The sequence below is a fragment of the Grampus griseus genome, assembly GCF_964374135.1.
Source record: "Grampus griseus genome assembly, chromosome: 1".
Taxonomy (NCBI): Eukaryota; Metazoa; Chordata; class Mammalia; order Artiodactyla; family Delphinidae; genus Grampus; species Grampus griseus.
In genome coordinates this window covers 68,137,182-68,157,791 of record NC_139017.1, presented here as the reverse complement: position 1 = coordinate 68,157,791, position 20,610 = coordinate 68,137,182, and the positions used below count along the sequence as shown (strand labels likewise).

The 20,610-nt window shown below is 39.3% G+C and overlaps 1 protein-coding gene across 2 annotated transcripts in view; it reads right to left on the bottom strand.

Annotated features, from left to right (window-relative positions):
• The window catches only part of COPA (COPI coat complex subunit alpha), a 50,500-nt gene that overhangs the window by 27,492 nt on the left and 2,398 nt on the right, over positions 1-20,610 (bottom strand). For both annotated transcript variants that reach the window (XM_082656635.1, XM_082656636.1), the window contains exons 2-10: positions 20,014-20,127; positions 19,752-19,825; positions 15,959-16,039; positions 14,084-14,160; positions 13,246-13,355; positions 7,942-8,051; positions 6,493-6,592; positions 5,758-5,893; positions 4,996-5,078 (exon numbers count right to left, since the gene is read on the bottom strand). In XM_082656635.1, coding sequence (XP_082512761.1) covers positions 4,996-5,078; positions 5,758-5,893; positions 6,493-6,592; positions 7,942-8,051; positions 13,246-13,355; positions 14,084-14,160; positions 15,959-16,039; positions 19,752-19,825; positions 20,014-20,127 — 885 coding nt within the window. The remainder of the gene's footprint in view (positions 1-4,995; positions 5,079-5,757; positions 5,894-6,492; positions 6,593-7,941; positions 8,052-13,245; positions 13,356-14,083; positions 14,161-15,958; positions 16,040-19,751; positions 19,826-20,013; positions 20,128-20,610) is intronic.

Here is a 20,610-nt window from a genome sequence, read left to right as displayed (position 1 = left end):
TCAAAGAGGAAATCAAAAATACCTGAAGACAAATGAAAATGGAAACACAAGTGTTCAACATCTATGGGACATAGCAAAAGCAGTTCTAAGAGGAAGTTCATAGTGATACAGTCCTACCCCAAGAAACAAGAAAAATCTCAAGCAATCTAAAAGTAGATTTAAAAAAAAAACAGGGCTTCCCTGGTGGTGCAGTGGTTGAGAGTCCGCCTGCCGATGCAGGGGACACGGGTTCGTGCCCTGGTCTGGGAAGATCCCACATGCCGTGGAGCAGCTGGGCCCGTGAGCCATGGCCGCTGAGCCTGCGCATCCGGAGCCTGTGCTCCACAACGGGAGAGGCCACAACAGTGAGAGGCCCGTGTACCGCATTAAAAAAAAAAAAAGAAAAAATGAAGAACAAGCAAAGCTCAGTGAGTATAAGGAAGAAATGATAAAGATTAGAGCAGAAATAAATGAAATAGAGACTAAAAAAACAATAGAAAATACAATGAAACTAAGAGTTGGTTCTTTGAAAGATAAAATCTACAAACTTTTAGCCAGACTCATTAAAAAAAAAAAGAGAGCTCTAATAAAATCAGAAATGAAAGAGGAGAAATTACAACTGACAGCACAGATATACAAAGGACTGATTGTAAGAGAATACTACAAACAATGATATGCCAACAAATTAGACAACCTAAATGGATAAATTCCTAGAAACATACAATCTTCCAAGACTGAGTCATGTAGAAACAGAAAACCTGAATAGATCAATTACTAACAAAACTGAATCAGTAATCAACAAACTCCCAAAGAACAAAACTCCAGGTCCAGATGGCTTCAAAGGTAAATTCTATCAACATTTAAAGAAGAGTTAATATCTATCCTTTTTGAATTATTCCAAAAATTGAAGAGGAAAAAACACTTCCAAACTCATTTAATGAGGACAGCACTACCTTGATACCAAAACCAGGCAAAGATTAAGAAACCAAAAATTATAGGCCAATATCCCTAATAAGCATAGATGCAAAAATCCTTAACAAAATATTAGCAAACCAAGTACAATGATACATTAAAAGGATAATACACCATGGTCAAGCACAATTCATTCCAGGGATGCAAGGATGGTTTAACATCCATAAATCAATGTGATACACCACATTAACAAAATGAAGGGTAAAAATCATATGATCATGTCGATAGATGTAGAAAAAGCATTTGACAAAATTTAACATCCATTTATGATAAAAACTCTTAGCAAAGTGGGTATAGAGGGAAAATACCTCAACATAATAACGGCCCTGCGTGACAAACACACAGCTAACATCATACTCAATGGTGAAAAGCTGAAAGTTTTTCCACTACGATCAGGAAAAAGAAAATGATACCCACTCTCGTCACTTCTATTCAACATAGTATTGGAAGTCCTAGCCACAGTAATTAGGCAAGAAAATGAAAAGGTATCTAAATTGCAAAGGAAGAAATAAAACTGTCACTATTTGCAGATGACAATACTATATAGAAAGCCCAAAAGATTCCACAAAAAAACTATTAGAACTAATAAATTAATTCAGTAAAATTGGAGGAAACAAAATTAATATACAGAAATCTGTTGGAATATCAGAAAGAGAAATGAAGAAAAAAATCCCATTTACAATTGCATCAAAAAAGAATAAAAAGCCTAGGAATAAATTTAACCAAGGAGGTAAAAGACCTGTATTCTGAAAACTATAAGACACTGATGAAAGAAATTGAAGATGACACAAATAAATGGAAAGATATACCATGCTCATGGATTGGAAGAATCAATATTGTTAAAATGTCCATATTACCCAAAGCAACCTACAGATTCAGTGCAATCCCTATCAAAATACCAATGGTATTTTTCATAGAACGAGACAAATACTCCTAAGATTTGTATGGAACCACAAAAGTTGCCAAATCACCATGGCATTCTTTAGAAAGAAGAACAAAACTGGAGGTATCATGCTCCCAGACTGGAAACTATATTAGAAATCTATAGTAATCAAAACAGTATGATACTGGCACGAAAACAGACACATAGATCAATGGAACAGAATAGAGAGCCCAGAAATAAATTCATGCTCACATGGTCAATTAATCTATGACAAAAGAGGCAAAAATATACAATAGGGAAAAGGCAGTCTCTTCAATAAATGGTGCTGGGAAAACTGGATAGCTACATATAAAAGAATCAAACTGAACCACTTTCTTAAACCATGTACAAAAATAAATGCAAAATGGATTAAAGACTTAAATGTAAGACCTAAAACCATAAAACTCCTAGAAGAAAGTGTAGGCAGTAACCTCTTTGACATCAGTCTTAGCAATATTTTTTTGGATATGTCTCCTCAGGCAAGGGAAACGAAAATAAACACATGGGACTACATCAAACTAAAAAGCTTTTGTACAGCAAAGGAAACCACCAACAAAACAAAAAGGCAACCTACTGAATGAGAGAAGATATTTGCAAACAATATATCTGATAAGGGGTTGATATCCAAAATGTGAAGAACTCATACAACTGGGACTTCTCTGGCAGTCCAGTGGTTAAGACTCCACACTTCCACTGCAGGGGGCCCAGGTTCGATCCCTGGTCAGAGAACTAAGATCCCACATGCAGTGTGGTGTGGCCAAAAAAAAAAAAAACCAATCATAAAGAACTCATACAACTCAATATCAAAAATCAAATAAGCCAATTTAAAAATAAGCAGAATACCTGAATAGATATTTTTTCAAAGAAGACATATAGATGGCCAACAGGCACATGAAAAGGTTCTCATCACTAATCATCAGAGTAATGCAAATCAAAACCATGAGATACCACCTCACATCTAACAGAATGGCTATTATCAAAAAGACAAGAAACAGGGCTTCCCTGGTGGCGCAGTGGTTGAGAGTCCGCCTGCCGATGCAGGGGACACGGGTTCGTGCCCTGGTCCGGGAAGATCCCACATGCCGCGGAGCGACTGGGCCCCTGAGCCATGGCTGCTGAGCCTGCGCTCTGCAACGGGAGAGGCCACAACAGTGAGAGGCCCACGTACCACAAAAAAAAAGACAAGAAACAAGTGTTGACATGGCTTTGGAGAAAAGGGAACCCTTGTGCACCGTTAGTGGGAATTTAAATTGTTGTAGCCACTATGGAAAACAATATGGAGGTTCTTCAAAAAAATTAAAAATAGAACTACCATATATGATCCAGCAATTCCACTCTTGGGTATTTATCAAAAGAAAACAAAAACACTAATTCAAAAAGATATATGGGGCTTCCCTGGTGGCGCAGTGGTTGAGAGTCTGCCTGCCGATGCAGGGGACACGGGTTCGTGCCCCGGTCTGGGAAGATCCCACATGCCGCGGTGCAGCTAGGCCCGTGAGCCATGGCCGCTAAGCCTGCGCGTCGGGAGCCTGTGCTCTACAACGGGAGAGGCCACAACAGTGAGAGGCCCGCGTACCGCAAAAAAAAAAAAAAAAAAGATATATGTACCCCAATGTTCTTTGAAGCACTACTTACAACAGCCAAGATATGGAAGTAACCTAAGTGTCCATCAATAGATGAATGGATAGAGAAGATGTGGTATACATATACAATGAAATATTACTCAGCCATAAAAAAGAATGAAATCTTGCATTTGCAACAGCATGGATGGACATGGAGGGTATTATGCTAAGCAAAATAAGTCAGAGAAAAATAATTACTGTATGATTTCACTCATATGTGGAATTTGAAAAACAAATGTACAGGGCTTCCCTGGTGGCGCAGTGGTTGAGAGTCCGCCTGCTGATGCAGGGGACATGGGTTCGTGCCCCGGTCCGGGAAGATCCCACATGCCGCAGAGCGGCTGGGCCCATGAGCCATGGCCGCTGAGCCTGCGCGTCCGGAGCCTGTGCTCCGCAACAGGAGAGGCCACAACGGTGAGAGGCCCGTGTACCGCCAAAAAAACACAAAAACAAATGTACAAACAAAACAAAATAGAAACAGACTTTTTTTTTTTTTTGGTGGTACGCGGGCCTCTCACCGTTGTGGCCTGGTCTTATTGTAGTGATCATTATGTATAAAAATATCAAATCAGGCTTTCCTGGTGGCACAGTGTTAAGAATCTGCCTGCCAACGCAGGGGACACGGGTTCGAGCCCTGGTCCGGGAAGATCCCACATATCGTGGAGCAACTAAGCCCGTGAGCCCCAACTACTGAGCCCGTACTCTAGAGTCCGTTAGCCACAACTATTGAAGTCCATGCGCCTACAGCCTGTGCTCCGCGACAAGAGATGCCACTGCAATGAGAAGCCCACGCACCACGATGAAGAGCAGCCCCCACTTGTCGCAACTAGAGAAAGCCTGTGTGCAGCAACGAAGACCCAACACAGCCAAAGACAAAAAAATAAAATTAAGAAAAAAAAAATCAAATCACTATGTTGTGAAACTAATAAAATATTTTAAGTTAATTATAACTCAAAATAAGTTCTATAAAGTAAGAGACATTGTTTTATGCACTGCTAGAATACCAGCACCCAGACTAGGGCTGATACTCAGTATGTATTTGCTAAACGAATGAATAAAACTCAGCTTCTAGCTCCTCAGTCTAGGAACCTCAAGTGTCCAGTATTAGCCTCTAAGTCTCCTAGGAACTAATCAAAGAGAATGGGCTTTAGGTGAATTCCCTGGAGGTCCAGTGGTTAGGACTCAGTGCTCTCACCGCCAAGGGCCCAGGTTCAATCCCTGGCTGGGGAACTAAGATCCCACAAGCCATGCGGCATGGCCAAAAGAAAAAAAAAAAGGGAGAGAATGGGCTTTATTATTAAATGAATTTTGGTGGATAAAGAACACTATACCAAGAAGGTAAGGGAGTTAAAAAGGAGAAAACCTTCAACTAGGTGGCTCTGAGACTTCTATTTTTCCTTGTCATCCTACTATGTACTTGCTGGAGACAAAGCTAATGGAGAATCACTCTCAAGTCTTATAAACTTTGAACCAAAGGAAAAAAGAAGAAATGGCCTTTACCTGCTGCAAAGAGGTTAAGGTTAGGGTGGGCAGCTAGGACCCAGAAACGATCATGGTCCCTGCGGAAGGTCTGAACCCCAGTCCTAGGAAAGTAAAAGGTACACAAAGAAAAATATTAATTTCCAAGGAAACTTCAGCCTATCACATACAAGAGTATTAAGTGGTAGGCCAGCACACTGATTAAAAAGCTAAATCAAGGACAGTGAACTGCATATTCTAAATAAAGACAGTCATGATAAATTCTACCAAGGAACAGAAAGAGGACTTCAGGGACTTCCCTGGTGGTCCAGTGGTTAAGATTCCAAACTTCCAGTGCAGGGGATTTGGGTTTGATTCCTGGTCTGGGAATTAAGATCCCACATGCCACGTGCAGCATGAACAAAGGAAAAAAAAAACAAAAAAAAAACAAAAGAGGACTTCAAACTGACTCTACTATTTTGATATTACAACTCGCCCCACTCATCATAATTTTCTACTGTACTGTTTTCATTTAATATTTCTTATTTCTGTAGCTACAGAAGAACCTGCTTAAATTTAGAGGAGAAAAAGAACATACACAGAAATTTCTATTTCATGGAAGATTTGTAAATGTTGGCTAACACTAGGTCCTTTCACGTTTTCATAATATGTTATTTGATTTTTCTACATGCTGAGGATGATGAGAAACAAAAAGTATTCTAATCTAATTTTTAAAAAGAGAGAGTAAGAGAGAGAAAGGAGCTTTCCCCTGGGTTTGGTCACACACCATTGTAACCCCCTTACCGCTTAGACATGTCCCAGACTCTGATACTCTTGTCTTCAGAATTGCTGAGGATCAACTCTTGGCGAGGGTGGAAGACAGCACAAGATACATTGTTGTAATGGCCCCGGCAGGTATCAACTTCCCATGCCTTTGATTCTGAAGGACAAAGAAGAATTAGGTCACTACAACTCCCTACTACTTTAAGTTTGGGATTTCAAATTATGACATCCTCTAACCAAATGCTAGGTATTACTACAAAATGTTAAGTTACCAACTCCTTTCAAATAGGGCAATTTTCTTCATTTAAGACTCTGAATCTTTACATATTTCTTTGTTATTTCATTCTCACCCTCTTATCAATTATAACACCTCTTCTCTGTCATTCTTTATCTCCTTACCCTGCTCTGTCACTAGCTGCCACTATAGAATAAATGGACTCTTCATGGGGCAGGAATGTTATCTGGTTCAGTCATCACTGTTATCTTCAGAACCCTGAACAATGGTTAGTACAAAGTAGGTACTCAATAAATATTTGTTGAATAAATGAATTCTTATTTTTAATTATGTTCACACTCCTCAAAATCAGGATGCCATCAAAGAAAAAAAGGGAATAAGGCAATTGTCATGCTCCCAGGATTAGCTTAACAACCTAAGGTAGGAAAATGGGTCACTAAGTCTGGAAAACCTGGCTACTTCACCTTGCTGGCCAGCAGCCAATATTTTAGGTATGGTGATACTGTCACTGGTTCACTCACCGTTCATGCGCCAGATCTTCACTTGACGGTCATCTGCCCCAGATACAATGAGGGGCATAGTGGGGTGGAAGGCAGCCCAGTTAACTCCACGATCATGACCCTGTACAAAAAAGGTGGTTCTTCTAAACGAAAAAAGTCGTTCTTCTTTATATCTGTTACTCAAAGCAAACCAATGGACCATGCTAGTGGTTATAAACGATGTCTCTGATTTTCACTCTTCATGTGAAAAGACTCAAGGGACTGCTGCTCTAAGATCTGACCATGAGAATTACTATATCAATCTATCTAATATTATTCCCAAATTCTCATGGGAATTCCCAAATCCTTCTACTCCCAAATTCAGCTTCATTTGCATTTGGGATATGCTACCTTGTTTTGTTACTTGTCTACTTATATTTTATTTCTCCAACTAGTTATTAGCATCTCAAGAATAAAGCCAATTTTATAATTTAATGAAGAAATTCTCAAAGTGTGCTCAAGAAACTCTTAGATGAGCTCCAAGAACCTTTCAGGAAATCTGCAGGGTCTAAAACGATTTTCGTAATAACACCAAAACATTATTTGCCCCTTTCACTCTTATTCTCTCATGACTGCAGAGTTTTCCAGAGGTTACATGACATGTGATGATGTCACTGCTTTGGTGGCTAAAAGACTTTATCCTTATATAGTCCATGTTTTAAGAGTTCTTGGTTTTAATTTCAAATATGATAAAAATTGAGATATGCACATAAACAAAAACTCTCCGGGGTCCTAAATAACTTTTAAGTGTATAAAAAGGTCCTCAGACCAAAAAGTTTAAGAACTGCTGATTTTAAGATATCTTTTACCCTATTTGTAAGTTTATACTCTGTATCATAACAGAATCACAGATAAGGTAGTTTCGAATTAGCAGTATTTTTGAGAGGTACCATTCTGCGGTGAAAAGCAGCTTGGTTTGGAGTCAGATAGATCCAAGTTCAAAGCCTAGTTCTTCAACTTAGTAGACTTGTGTAGACTTTGGTAAACTACTTAATTTCCGTAAATCTCAATTTTTTCATCTGCAAAATGAGGTTAATAATATCTCTACCAGTAGATAGCTGTAAGGATTATTTTTTAAAATCTAGTTTGTTTCCCTTATGCTTTTCTATTTTCCCACCATGCATGCAAGTTATTTACACATGGTTGGTTCTCAATAACTTTGATGAACTATCCTCCCCTTCCCCTTCAAGAGGCTTGACAATGGGCTCTGCTTTGGGATGGTGATGGAGCTTATGCCAGCTTTCATGTTTATAAGGTAACATGACTCTCCCTCAGGTAGCACATAAGCTTCATTTCTCTGTTGGCTCACCCACTATTCTATTTTCAGTGCCTCAAACAGTGCCTGGCACTCAGTAAACCCTGCATAAGTCTTTGTTGAAGGAATGAATAAATGAACGGCATATTGTCACTGTTTCCCTGAGAGATAAGTACCTCCAGTACATGCTTCACCACTGCATCCGTAGTTCCAAACAGATCAACCCCAGTTATTCCTCTCACATCCGACTCCACTGCACCAGGAGACAAGTTTTTTTTCCTTAGACCTTTGAAGGGGTAAGGAGAGGGATGAAAAATGTAAACATAATGTTACCAAAAAGAGCACAGTGACAGAAATGCAGAAAGGTACAGTGATAGACTAACATTAAGGAAAAAGAAGGGAAAAAGAAATTTAGAGAGACTAAAGAAAGATGCAAGAGCTTCTATCTATCTCTTTCTAAAACCGTTCGAGGGACTTCCCTGGAGGTCCAGTGGTTAAGACTCCACGTTCCCACTGCAGGGGGCACGGGTTCAATCCCTGATTGGGGAACTAAGATCCTACGTGCCGTGCGGTGCAGCCAAAACAAACAAACAAAAAACAAACAAAAAAAACCTGTTCAAAATAGTGAAGTACATTCACTATCTTCTCTTCTCCTCCCTTAACAGACCCATTACTAGGACTTCTTCCCAGAGGAGGACAATCCAAACTTCTGACATAGCTAATTTCTTCAACAAACCTCATCTCAAGAGCTGTCTACTTGAGATAACACCCATTTCCATTCTTCAATATTCTTGAAATTTGGTCTCAAATGGTAAACATTCAATTTCTACTTTCAACTTCATGAAATCTATAGCAACTTTTCTTCTATCATCTCAAAAAATTTTAAAAGAAAAGTCATTTGGGGAGGACGCAGCTCAGTGTTTCTCAAACTAGAAGCTTCTAGGCAACTCATGAGGAAGTTCCAAAGGAGTTAAGGAAACTAAAACTATCAAATATAAAACAGCTTATTTGGTGGATGATATTGTAAAACTACAAATTGTGCAAAAAGTGTACTCATATCTTCTTCTTGACTCTTGAGCGTGGGACAAAAATTATTAAAACTGTCATATCCCTTTAAACACTTGCTCAAAAGACTGGTTATAGATCTGAATATATGTATCTTGCTATTAAAACTTTTGGAGACTAAAGGGAGAAATCAGCCCATAATTCAAAAACAACAGAAAAGGACTTCCCTGGTGGTGTAGTAGTTAAGAATCCGTCTGCCTATATGTATACATATAACAGATTCACTTTGTTATACAGTAGAAACTAACACAACATTGTAAAGTAATTATACTCCATAAAGATGTTAAAAGAAAATTAAAAGTAAAAAAAAGAATCCGCCTGCCAATGCAGGGGACACAGGTTTGATCCCTGGTCCAGGAGGATCCCACATGCTGCGGAGCAACTAAGCCCATGTGCCACAACTACTGAGCCCGTGTGCCACAACTACTGAAGCCCGTGCGCCTAGAGCCCGTGCCCTGCAATGAGAAGCCACTGCAATGAGAAGCTCGTGCACTGCAACGAAGAGTAGCCCCCACTTGCTGCAACTAGAGAAAGCCCACACACAGCAACAAAGACCCAACGCAGCCAAAAATAAATAGATAGATAGAAGGATAGGAAGAAACCAGACGAAACAAAACAAAAAAGATAAGGAGAGTCTTATTTGTATAGGGCCCACATTTATGGCTCAACCACAACCTGTCTTTAAAATTTGATATTTTGTGCTATAGTCAGAACCAAAATTACAGTAACACTACTACCTTACAGGTGAAAAGCACTTTGTGTTTTCAAAGCTGATCTGGGTAACGACGCTTCGAGGTAGGCAAGCAGGGATAATTATACCAGCTTACAGAGAGAAAATAGGATTGGGACTAAAATCCTATCTTTTGGAGTATTTGGGGGTGGGGGGAGAGGAAGATGAAACTACCTGGCACTTATAAAGTAAAAAGAACAAATATCTGTAATAGGGGGGAAATAAAAGCTATCACTTAAAATAAAACCTACATAGTTTTAAGCCTAAATTTTGGCACCTGTAAGAAAATACAAAAACTTAAGTTCAATGATTGTATTTATCTCCATTGTTTTAAAATTACAATGTATCTCTTCTAGTACAATGGCACCTAAACATCAGCATTAGAGAAGCAAGTGCCTAAAAGGACATGACAGTTTTAATTATCTTGTACTCTGTCCATGATAAGCATTTAGCCAACAGGTAGAAAGAAATAAAACCAATGCTTTAAAAAAAATTCATTCTCCTAAGGTTTCAAAAATACATCATCATAGGGATGTCTCCTTTCACTTATTTCATTTATCCCTTTAATGGGATCTGTCAACTTTTTAATGAGTCTGGTGCAGGAAACAGATTCAAAGGAAGATACAAAGACAGACAGCTGCGAGGAACTTCACCTCCAATAAGCTTCAACAAACACATTAAAAGGAAAGCTGTATGACAGAATGGAAGCCTTTGTTGCACTTGCTTGTAATGATCCAGGAAAAGGGGAAGAGCAAAAACAGAGAGATGAATAGTGACAGGCAGTGAAGATACTTAGAGAAGAAATATTTGAGCCTTCGACAAGCTACTCACTAGGACTGAACGACAGATGGAAAATTTCTACAGCAGCTACTCAGATCCAGAGGGAGGGGAGGACACACTCAGAATGGACCAGTTTGACGCACACTTCCCAGTGGGAACCAGGGGAAGTAGTAAAAAGAGAGGGATGAGGACAGGATTTGGCAGCAAATTAATACTTTTTTAGTAGTCATTTCAAAGATTAAGGCTGAATTATATGGGCTTGACATGCAAAAGTATAAGCACATTAAAATAATTTCACTGTCAGTTTACCTGGAAGCTCAAGCTAAAAAAGTAACCTATCTTTTAAATCTAGGTTGTAAATATATTCCCTTTTAAGCAAATATTTTTTGCCAGGCTAATACAAAAGATCAAGTTAAGCTAAGCCCTGTGGGTTAATCCTAATGGGAGGGGTATCAAGAAGACAGGTTTTCCTTTAAGACCTCTGTTTTCTTATTATTTACTTAGTTCAGAGAGTGTCCCCCTTCAAAGAGAGTCACTCAGAAAGATTAGAATTTTCACCAGTCCTCTAAATTTGAGGGTTTTTGTTCTCTGACTCAGAACTAACTTTTTCCCTCCTGGAAACACTGGAAATATTAACTCTGGTTCCTAACAGAGCTGACTGCTAATTTCTCTTCCTGTGTTCAGATTTATTTGAACCCAGGCAAAATAACTCTGCTAAAAAGAGTATGCTGACTTCCAGAAAAGGAAAGAATGCGTAAGTCTAACCAAAAGCTCCTTCCACTTGGTTAAATACCAAAGCATCTCCTTCCACTCTGGTTAAAGGGTTACTGGAAATCAAGAGAGTTGTGAATACAGAAAAACACTTAGAATGGTAAAGAGAGAATTAACATTAGTAACATTAGCATAAAATGTCAGTATCACATATGCTAGGTATAGCAATTGTAATGTTATTATATAGTAATCCATGCACTTCACACATTCAAGAGCAAGCATAAACCCAATGGGGTCAGACCCTCTCCCTCTCTTCTCTGATTTTAGGGCCTTTGATTCTGATGCAAATACGTTTTCCTACAAAAGTGAAGAAAAGGATTTCTTGCCTTGGGCATTTCATGATGACCAAAGAGAATCCATTCACCTAAGTGCCCCAAATTGCTTTAGCTAGGCCACAGGGAACCTGCTCTGCCAGAATCAGGTGGCATAAACAGTACTCTTAAGAGTGGAGCAGTATAAGGCCCCTCCAACCCGATGCACTATGAAAGAATTAAGCCCCAGTGGCCAAACCACCAGTCTATGCATGTAACAAATGAACTTCTCTATGATCTAGAATGGCATTACCTGTATACCATTCTTAGAAGAACTGAGAAAACAGTCACTCAAAGTGTTTGAGTAGCACATAATTCTCCCACAGATCCCCAGTTGGGAAAGGCTATTCTAAGTAATTGCCCCTGATCAGCTGGAACAGCATGACCCGGGATCCAACCCCATCAGGCTCCCATATCCTGAGACAGAGAGGGTGCTTTGAATGCGTGCACAGTGAAAAACCATGGAAAGCCATAGCTAGGTTACTGCGGGAGTGAAGAGTAAGCTCCCTGGTACTAGCAGTGAGGAGAGGACACAGGCTCACAGTGCCTGTACCTAACACCTTCTGCTGGCATGGCTGGTCACATCTGGGTGTACTTCAAAAAGCCTAGCCAGTCTGACGAAAAACTGCAATGGCAAAAGCCCTAGCAGAAGAGAGGACAACTGCCCTATCTCCAAGACAGTCTTGTTTATACCACTCCCTTCTAATTCTGAACCTTTGAAACTGCAAACACAGCATGATGCAGAGGTTCTACTTCCAACTGTCCTCATCTTCCCCTTGGCTTGTCTCTATACTACATGAATCTTAAACACCTGCTATTATAACATTTCAAATGCTACACCCAGGAATCCAAATTGTCTATCTTGCTTGTTAAAACAGCAAGTATTATACTGCCCCAGCCCATCATGCCACAAGGGAGTTGGGAAAAGTTATCAACTTTCTTTATTACCACAAAGAACCAGGCAAGGACCTATGAGGAGTCCTTCCTTTTACAGAATGAAAACAGTGTTCTGTGGTCTAGTCATGGACCTTTCAGAGAATCCAATCTCTAAGAATTTCTAAGGCAACAAACAACTAGAAACAATTCAGGAAGTGATAAGTAAATTTAACTGGGCAGAGAACCATAGCGTTTAGAATTTCATTTCCCTATTCCATTTCTCAACAAAGCACTTCCATTTTTCCAGCATGTCAATCTCATAGGTACAGTCCTTCCTCTGCATTTAAATTCTCAGTTCTCCTCTATAAAGCACTAAAAATTTAAATCCTTATCCCAAAATCAAGACACTGTATACAAACTGTGAAAGGAGGGATTATGACAACACTCCAAAATCTACAAGTTATTTTTCATCCTAGAAGTCTGCCAGTTAAAAGGTTTTCTGGACGTGAAAATCCCTCGTCCAACCCTCATGCTCCTTACACTAGAAGATATATAATAGAAGGATTTTCCTATTTCTAAATGAAGCCACAGGATCCAAGAGCCCTGCTTCCCTGCACTAATCTACTCCCAAAATTTATTTTTGTCAAAGATTTTTTTTATTTTAGTGGAAAGCTCGATTCTTAATCAAATACTCCCTAAAACTGAACTAAAAGGTGAAATTTTCTTCAACGTAAAATGGATTTTCTAGAGCAGCCACTTTTCTTAGAATACCTCTAACACGAAGAACCGTCAAAGCAGATTTAATACCCTCAAAATCAAAGACACTATTACATGAGAACAGAATATTCTAAGTTTTCCTGTTCTAAGCCAACTACCCTCACTATTTTAAGCAATTGCAGTTTTGCGCCAGACACCACTAGGTTGTCCCCTGAACTTGGGCAGCTCACCAGAAATATCCCAAACGCGCACAGTCTGGTCCAGGCTGGCTGATACAACCAGGTCTTCTGAGGGGTGGAACTGAGCACACATTACATAATGATTGTGCCCCGTTAACACACTGCAAGAGGAAAAAAGAAAGACAATACCAAATTAGAGGCAGGAATCTACAGATTCCTACATGCTAAATACCATGTTCCATATTGAGCAGATGCAGGTCCAATTATACTTTTTTGGAGGCAAAGGCAAGTCATCCTAACAATTCTGAACTAATAATAATAAGCAAGGTCAGCTGTTCCAAGAGTGGCTCTCTTCTTGCCTGTAATGTTTTAGTATCTACATATTACTAACTTCAGGAGAACTGAGACTGTACAGCTTTCCTCTCAGATTAAAGATGCATTAAAATACTAAAATAAATGAAATCTTAGTAATTCATACTGGAAGCTATGTTAGATTTTAGTGGGGTATCCCTCTTAAAGGCCATAACTTTAAATGGTCCTTACATACTTATGGAAAGCTCTACACCCAAATACAAAGCAGGACAGAAGTCTAGATCTTGACTCAGGTTTCACGGGAACAGAACTGAAAACCAGCCAAAAATTTTGTTCTAAAAGCCTAGCTATATGACCTCCTTTGCCTGGTAAGAAATGACCAGTAAATCCAGGTTCATATATTACTAATGAGATTGCTTCTGTATTTATCATTTTATACACAAGAGTGTCTTACAAATATAATCAGTAATTAATCAGCGGACATAACCCATTAGTGAAGGGAGATGATTATTCTGAAGAGAAGCTGATTATGAAAATACTAGGAAATGAAAGTTTTTTGAGCTGTCTCCTGCTTTACCAGACACAGGTCCTAGATTGCCAGTTCCACACTCGGATGGTCTGATCATCTGAAGCACTCAGAATCCAAGGATATTCCTGAAAAATATTCCAGACAAAGGGTTTGAACATGAAACAAATGTGTTCTTCCAGGCTGCTGTAACCCATTTCTCTCTTCGGAGGAAATATTCCGTTGCCTAACGTCTCAGCTAGTTTCTAAGCGATTTTGACTTATCAGGCTAGTTATCTATTCCTCCTTACCATTCTACCAGCTTTTCCCAGCTTTGGCACTTTCAGCTATAAGGTTTAAGAGTGGAAGCCAGACATAATAGGTTCTCAGAGGCAAATAGTATAAAACATATTTACATTTACTTTTACATATGTGCATATGTATATATGATTTATATTTATAAATAATCTTGTAAATTAAGATCTTGTGAAAGGATTTCTTCTCTTTAACCCTAAGATTATAATATTGTTTGTTTTTTAATAAATTTATTTATTTATTATTATTTTAAAAAATTTTTGGCTGTGTTGGGTCTTCCTTGTGGTGCACGGGCTTCTCATTATGGTGGCTTCTCTTGTTGCGGGGCATGGACTCCAGGCACGCAGGCTTCAGTAGCTGTGGCTCTCGGGCTCTAGAGCACAGGCTCAGTAGTTGTGGCACATGGGCTTTAGTTGCTCCACAGCATGTGGGATCTTCCCGGACCAGGGCTCAAACCCGTATCCCCTGTATTGGCAGGCAGATTCTTAACCACTGCACCACCAGGGAAGCCCCTGGAATACTGTTTTAAAGTCTGACTTCTCCCTGTCAGACCATCCAGTCTCAAAAAATTCCCAAGTCTCAGTAAACAAAGCAGAAAGTAACGTGTAAAAACAATTCAGCCCTTTTAGAGTCTTCAAGCTTTTTAAGAAAAGGAAGTATTTCTTAGTCACAGTTGTACCTCCAGTGTTCAGCAACGAACTTAATAAGCACAAGGTACACATATACTTATTAAACTGAAAAAATAAAAGGAAATAAGCTTTTCATAACTTTCCAGCTGAATGGCAACTTGTTCTAGGCAAGAGCCTTCAGCAAGCCCTGAATGGCAATGACGATTAGTTCCTTCTGAGTAAATTATCTTATTGAATGGCCCTCATTCTCAAATGTTTCAGCTATAATTTTAGCATTCATCGTTTCCTATTCTATCCTAAAATTTTTTTAATTTTAAAAAAGGAAATAAAGTATTATTAGCCAGGAATTTATTGCTTATTTCATTATATTCTTTCTTACTTAATTCAAGAGACTTAGTTTACTCAGAGTCAAGGAATAGTAGAATTCTAATAGCATATAATTATAGAGAAATCCAGTCAGGTTGGGACTAGATTAAAAGGTTGGGAGTCTCTAATCTGTAACTCAGTATCTGTCTACTGTGATACCTAACAGATCAAGAAAGGTAGTAAGCTTGGCTAAAGGAATAGCCTCTACCAGACCCTAAAATCCTAGGATAAAAGCACAGGATTGTTAATGTTTCAAAACATTTGTTAACTCATCAAAATGGCATCTTACCTTGACCTTCCTCTAGACACACTATTTAATAATACCCTACATGTGATTAGCCTGCAAACTTTTGTGTGCTAGCTCAGCAAACCTAAAATCAAATCTCTGCTTTTCCCTACAGAGAATCAATGCCTTCCTCATAAAGCCCACTGAATCCAATTAAATTAAATTCAAATATAACCCTGAGTGCTTCCTCTTGAAGAAGGAAACAAAGCAGAAAGGTCAACACCTCACAGATCCTAGAAGAACAAATAACATAATTCTGTTATCAAAGCATGGATGCTTGAGGAGCAAGTAGAAGATTCCTACAGGGAAACTGAAGAATGCTCTAAAACAAGAGCCACAATGGCTACTTACATGATGAAAAAACGTAGTGCGGATGTAGTCTAAGTGCCCAAGCAATGTGAAGAGACAGCGCCGAAGCTTGTAATTCCAAACCTGCGAAGAGAAAAATTCAACTAAGGAATAGGACATAAGGTCTTGCACCTCTATAAGGCCCAGGTTTCTCAATAAACAAGTTTGGATTTATATTTTGTCATTTTTAAATAGGTAAGAATCTTGATAGGGAATCTTGTTTAAGGTTTGAGGGGAAAAGACCATGAATGAAAATATAAGTCAGCTAAACAAAATGTGGGGAGGGAAAAAGGGCAAGGCTAGGGAAACCTAAAGATAAAATTATGGAAAGGTTTTTCTTTTTTTCTGGTAAGAAACCATCTGTATTTGATAACGTAAGACAAGATGCTTATCTAAGGCTCAACTTGAAATTCTTCTTTCTACTGCATTATTGTGTTCTTCGCTTGAATACAGATCCCTTACTTAGTGCTTACCTATCACCTTAGCTCAGGATAAGACAAAGTAGGATGGATATGACTGCAAAGGAAACAATGATATAATATATAGCATCATCTTTTGTTAGACTCCTAACTTGATGGCAAATGATGCCCATATATTCATGGTCTGTACTCATCTATCATGCAAACATATTTTAACTCATCACTATGGAAAATACTGCATTGCTCAGTTAGGCTGAGCTAAGCAGAAAAACATCATATTCAGATAAGAAATTAAGCCAACTACCAAAGTATCAGGCATCAATGGACACAATTGAGGAAGACGCTGAAACCAGGACCATAAGTGTACAACAGCTCACACTTCCCATCCAGAAAAACTCCCAAAAATGTAAAAATAAGAGGTCAGATGCCTTTTTTTCCTTCTATAACATTTAACGCTTGTTTATAATCTATCTAGGCCAGCTTGTTACTATTCTTTCCTATTTTTACTTAAAAACTGTTAAATTTTCTTTCATAAATCACAAAAGGTAATCCCATTTCCTGTAACAAATTTGAATAACCCTTAAGTCTGATTGTCCAAAAAAGAATGTAAGCTCCCTAAAGGTGGGGTCCTTGTCCATCATGCTCAACCTAACATAGCAGCTAACACTTAGTACATGCTCAAAAGGTATGTGCAGCAGAAATGAGAAAAGGTAAATAACATGAAAAGTGAAAATATTCCAGTACCTTCACCTTCATCTGTTGAGTCATCTATAAATAAATATACATGTACACAGTGGAGTTTGAGTTTCACACAAAAATTAGATCATACCATAAATACTATTCTGTAACTAGCTTTTTTTTTTTTTTTTTGCGGTATGTGGGCCTCTCACTGTTGTGGCCTCTCCCGTTGCGGAGCACAGGCTCCGGACGCGCAGGCTCAGAGGCCATGGCTCACGGGCCCAGCCGCTCCGTGGCATGTGGGATCTTCCTGGACCGGGGCACAAACCTGTGTCCCCTGCATCGGCAGGCGGACTCTCAACCACTGCGCCACCAGGGAAGCCCTGTAACTAGCTTTTTTTCCTCTTATAGAGTTCAGTATTTTAAACTTTCATATTTCTAGCTTCAAACTGTCTTGACTCCTTTATAGTCCTCTATCAAATTCCAGCACTGTGAATTCTGAAAGACCTATAGGGTTTTTAGACCTTGGCCATTTGTAATTCCTGTCTTTCTCTTTGTAAATCAGGATTACACTAATATTACATTTATCTGAGTATAGCAAACAATATTATGGTCCATAAACATAACTTTTCGAGACAATCCCACTTTCATTAGAGAAACATAAATTTAAACCACAGCATAATAGCAGTACACACCCAACAGCTAGCTAATTTCTTCATTTAATAACAGCTCTAAGATATAACTCAAATCCCATCTAATTCACCCATTTAAAGTATAGAATTCAGTGTTTTTTTTAATACATTCATAGTTGTTCAACCATCAGCACAATAAATTTTAGAACATTTCATCACCCCCAAAAGAAAACTATACCCATTAGTAGTCCTCATTTTCTCCCAACCCCCCACCAAACTCCAGACAACCATTAATCAACTTTCTGTCTCTACTGATTTGCTCTACTGATCTGGATATTTTGTACAAATGAAAGATAACTCCTTTTCAAAAATTTAATGATTTGGGGAAAAACAATTTTTTCTTCAATGTCACTCAGTCTTTCTCTTAAACAGATCATAAGGAACCCAAGTTAACCATTATTAATATCTAATGGTCATCACTCTACTAGAAATATTACAAGGAAGTGATACCCTTAGGAGCTTTTGAGGCCTACCAGGTGATTTGAGCTTCCACTAACTGCCCCCGGGATCAGTGCCTAAAACCTAGAAACCAGAAAGAACTGTCCTTCCTATAATTCTAATGCCTCTTTTCTCTACAGGCAGCTGTCACTTTTCATGCCTGTCACCTAAGTTCTTCTGTATAATTTATAACTCCCTGAGGTAGCTTATGAAGACTATTTTTTTCATGAAGTAAATTTTTCTGGTTCAGTTAGATGCAACCATCTCCTCTCCCATTTATTTGTTTGTTTATTCATTTATTTCTTTATGGCTGCGTTGGGTCTTCACTGCTGCGTGCGGGCTTCCTCTAGTTGTGGTGAGTGGGGGCTACTCTTCGTTGCGGTGCATGGGCTTCTCATTGCAGTGGCTTCTCTTGTTGTGGAGCACAGGCTCTAGGCACGCGGGCTCAGTAATTGTGGCTCGTGGGCTCTAGAGCGCAGGCTCAGTAGTTGTGGCACACGAGTTTAGCTGCTCCGCGGCATGTGGGATCTTCCCAGACCAGGGCTCGAACCTGTGTCCCCTGCATTGGCAGGCGGATTCTTAACCATTGCACCACCAGGGAAGTCCTATTTATTTATTTATTTGGTTGTGTCATGTCTTAGTTGCGGCACGTGGGCTCCTTAGTTGCGACCGGCAGGCTTCTTAGTTACAGCTCACGGGCTCCTTAGTTGCAGCTCACAGGCTCCTTAGTTGTGGCTAACCAGCTCCTTAGTTGTAGCACACGGGCTCCTTAGTTGTGGCATGCATGTGGGATCTACTTCCCTGACCAGAGATGGAACCCAGGCCCCCTGCATCGGGAACGTGGAGTTTTAACCACTGTGCCACCAGGGAAGTCCCCCATCTCCTCTCCATTTTTAATGTTACTGCCTAAGCTCATGCTCTGTTCATTTCCCACACGGACTTTTGTAAGAGTCTCCTAACTGGTATCTGCCTCTTTTCTCTATACTGCCACTCAAGTAACCTTTTCAAAAAAATGTGAATCTGATGTCACTCCTCTACTTAAACGCCTTTAATGACTCATTGTTTTTTGTATGATAACATCTAAACTTCTGAGCACTACAAAGAGATACTCCATAATCTGGCCCTTCTCATCTTCTGCTCCTTCTCTCACCTTTTGTCCAGATTTTATCCACACAAAACTAATTATAGTTTCTCAAATGTATCCAGCTATGTCATATCTTTTTGTCTTTGTACCGACATTGTCCTTCCCTATTTCACTTTGGTTATCTCTCTATTGTATTACTCACTAAACTGTACATGCTATTATTTGGCTATATATTTAACTCCTCCATTAGAACAAAAGCTCTTCAGAGCAGAAACCATTTCTTATTTATTTTTGAATTCCAAAAATATAAAACAGTGCCTGCTACACAGTAAGCATTCAATAAATGTCTGCTGGATAAGTGCTCTGGATAATGTCAAAAGCCTGAGCTCTGTATGAATGAGATGTCTGGGTTTTTAGTCCCTTCCATAATTCCCAAACTTCACATTGCCTGTCTTTTACTCCCAGTCATGACAGACCCTCTATACCTTAATCTTATAGTCATCTCCTCCAGAGACAAACAGTGGCTGCTGCTTATGGAAGTCAATGCCTCGTACTGGACCTGGGGAAGAAGGCAGGCAATACACGTTAAAGAGAGTTATGCTTCCTAGTCTCTAAGGTGATTCTTATTCAGAATTTTCCAGTTCTATCCCTCCCATGCTCTATAATCCTAAAGAAAGTTGAAACTACTCCAGAAGACAATAAGTATTTATATCTCTTTTAGCTTCCTCCTAGAAACTGTTATCTTACCATCATGTTCATCAAACTTGTCAATGAGGGTACACATCCGATAGTCCCATAACTGAATGACCCCATTGTGTAAACTGGTCAGGATCCAGGGTCTTTTGGGGTGAAAACTGAGTCCTGGGGGAAAAAAAACAGACAATGATCCAATGAGCTAAATAAGCCCCACGATGTCACCTCCTGCCAACTCTGATAAGAAAACAGGACAGCTAGGTTGACCCTGGGTTCATACATTCATTGACTGGATGCCACACATTGTGAATTTTATGGTATTAACATGCTGGATTTTTTGTTATATTTCTTTAGATACCGTTGGGCTTTGGTTTAGGATGTAGTTACTTGGAATTAGTTGGTCCTTCTGAGGCTTGCTTTTTAAGTTTTGTTAGGATGGGTCCATAGCAGCCTTTAGCTTAGGTCTAATTTGGCACCACTATTAAAGCAATACCCATTTGAAATCTCTATATCATGCCCTGTAGTATCAGGAGGTCTGTATTGGCCAGTATGTGAGCTCAATATGGGATTGTTCTGCCTTCTCCTCTCTAGTGGTTCTTTCCCAGGCTTTGGGTCATTTCTTCACATGCATGTGCAGATTAGTACTCAAAG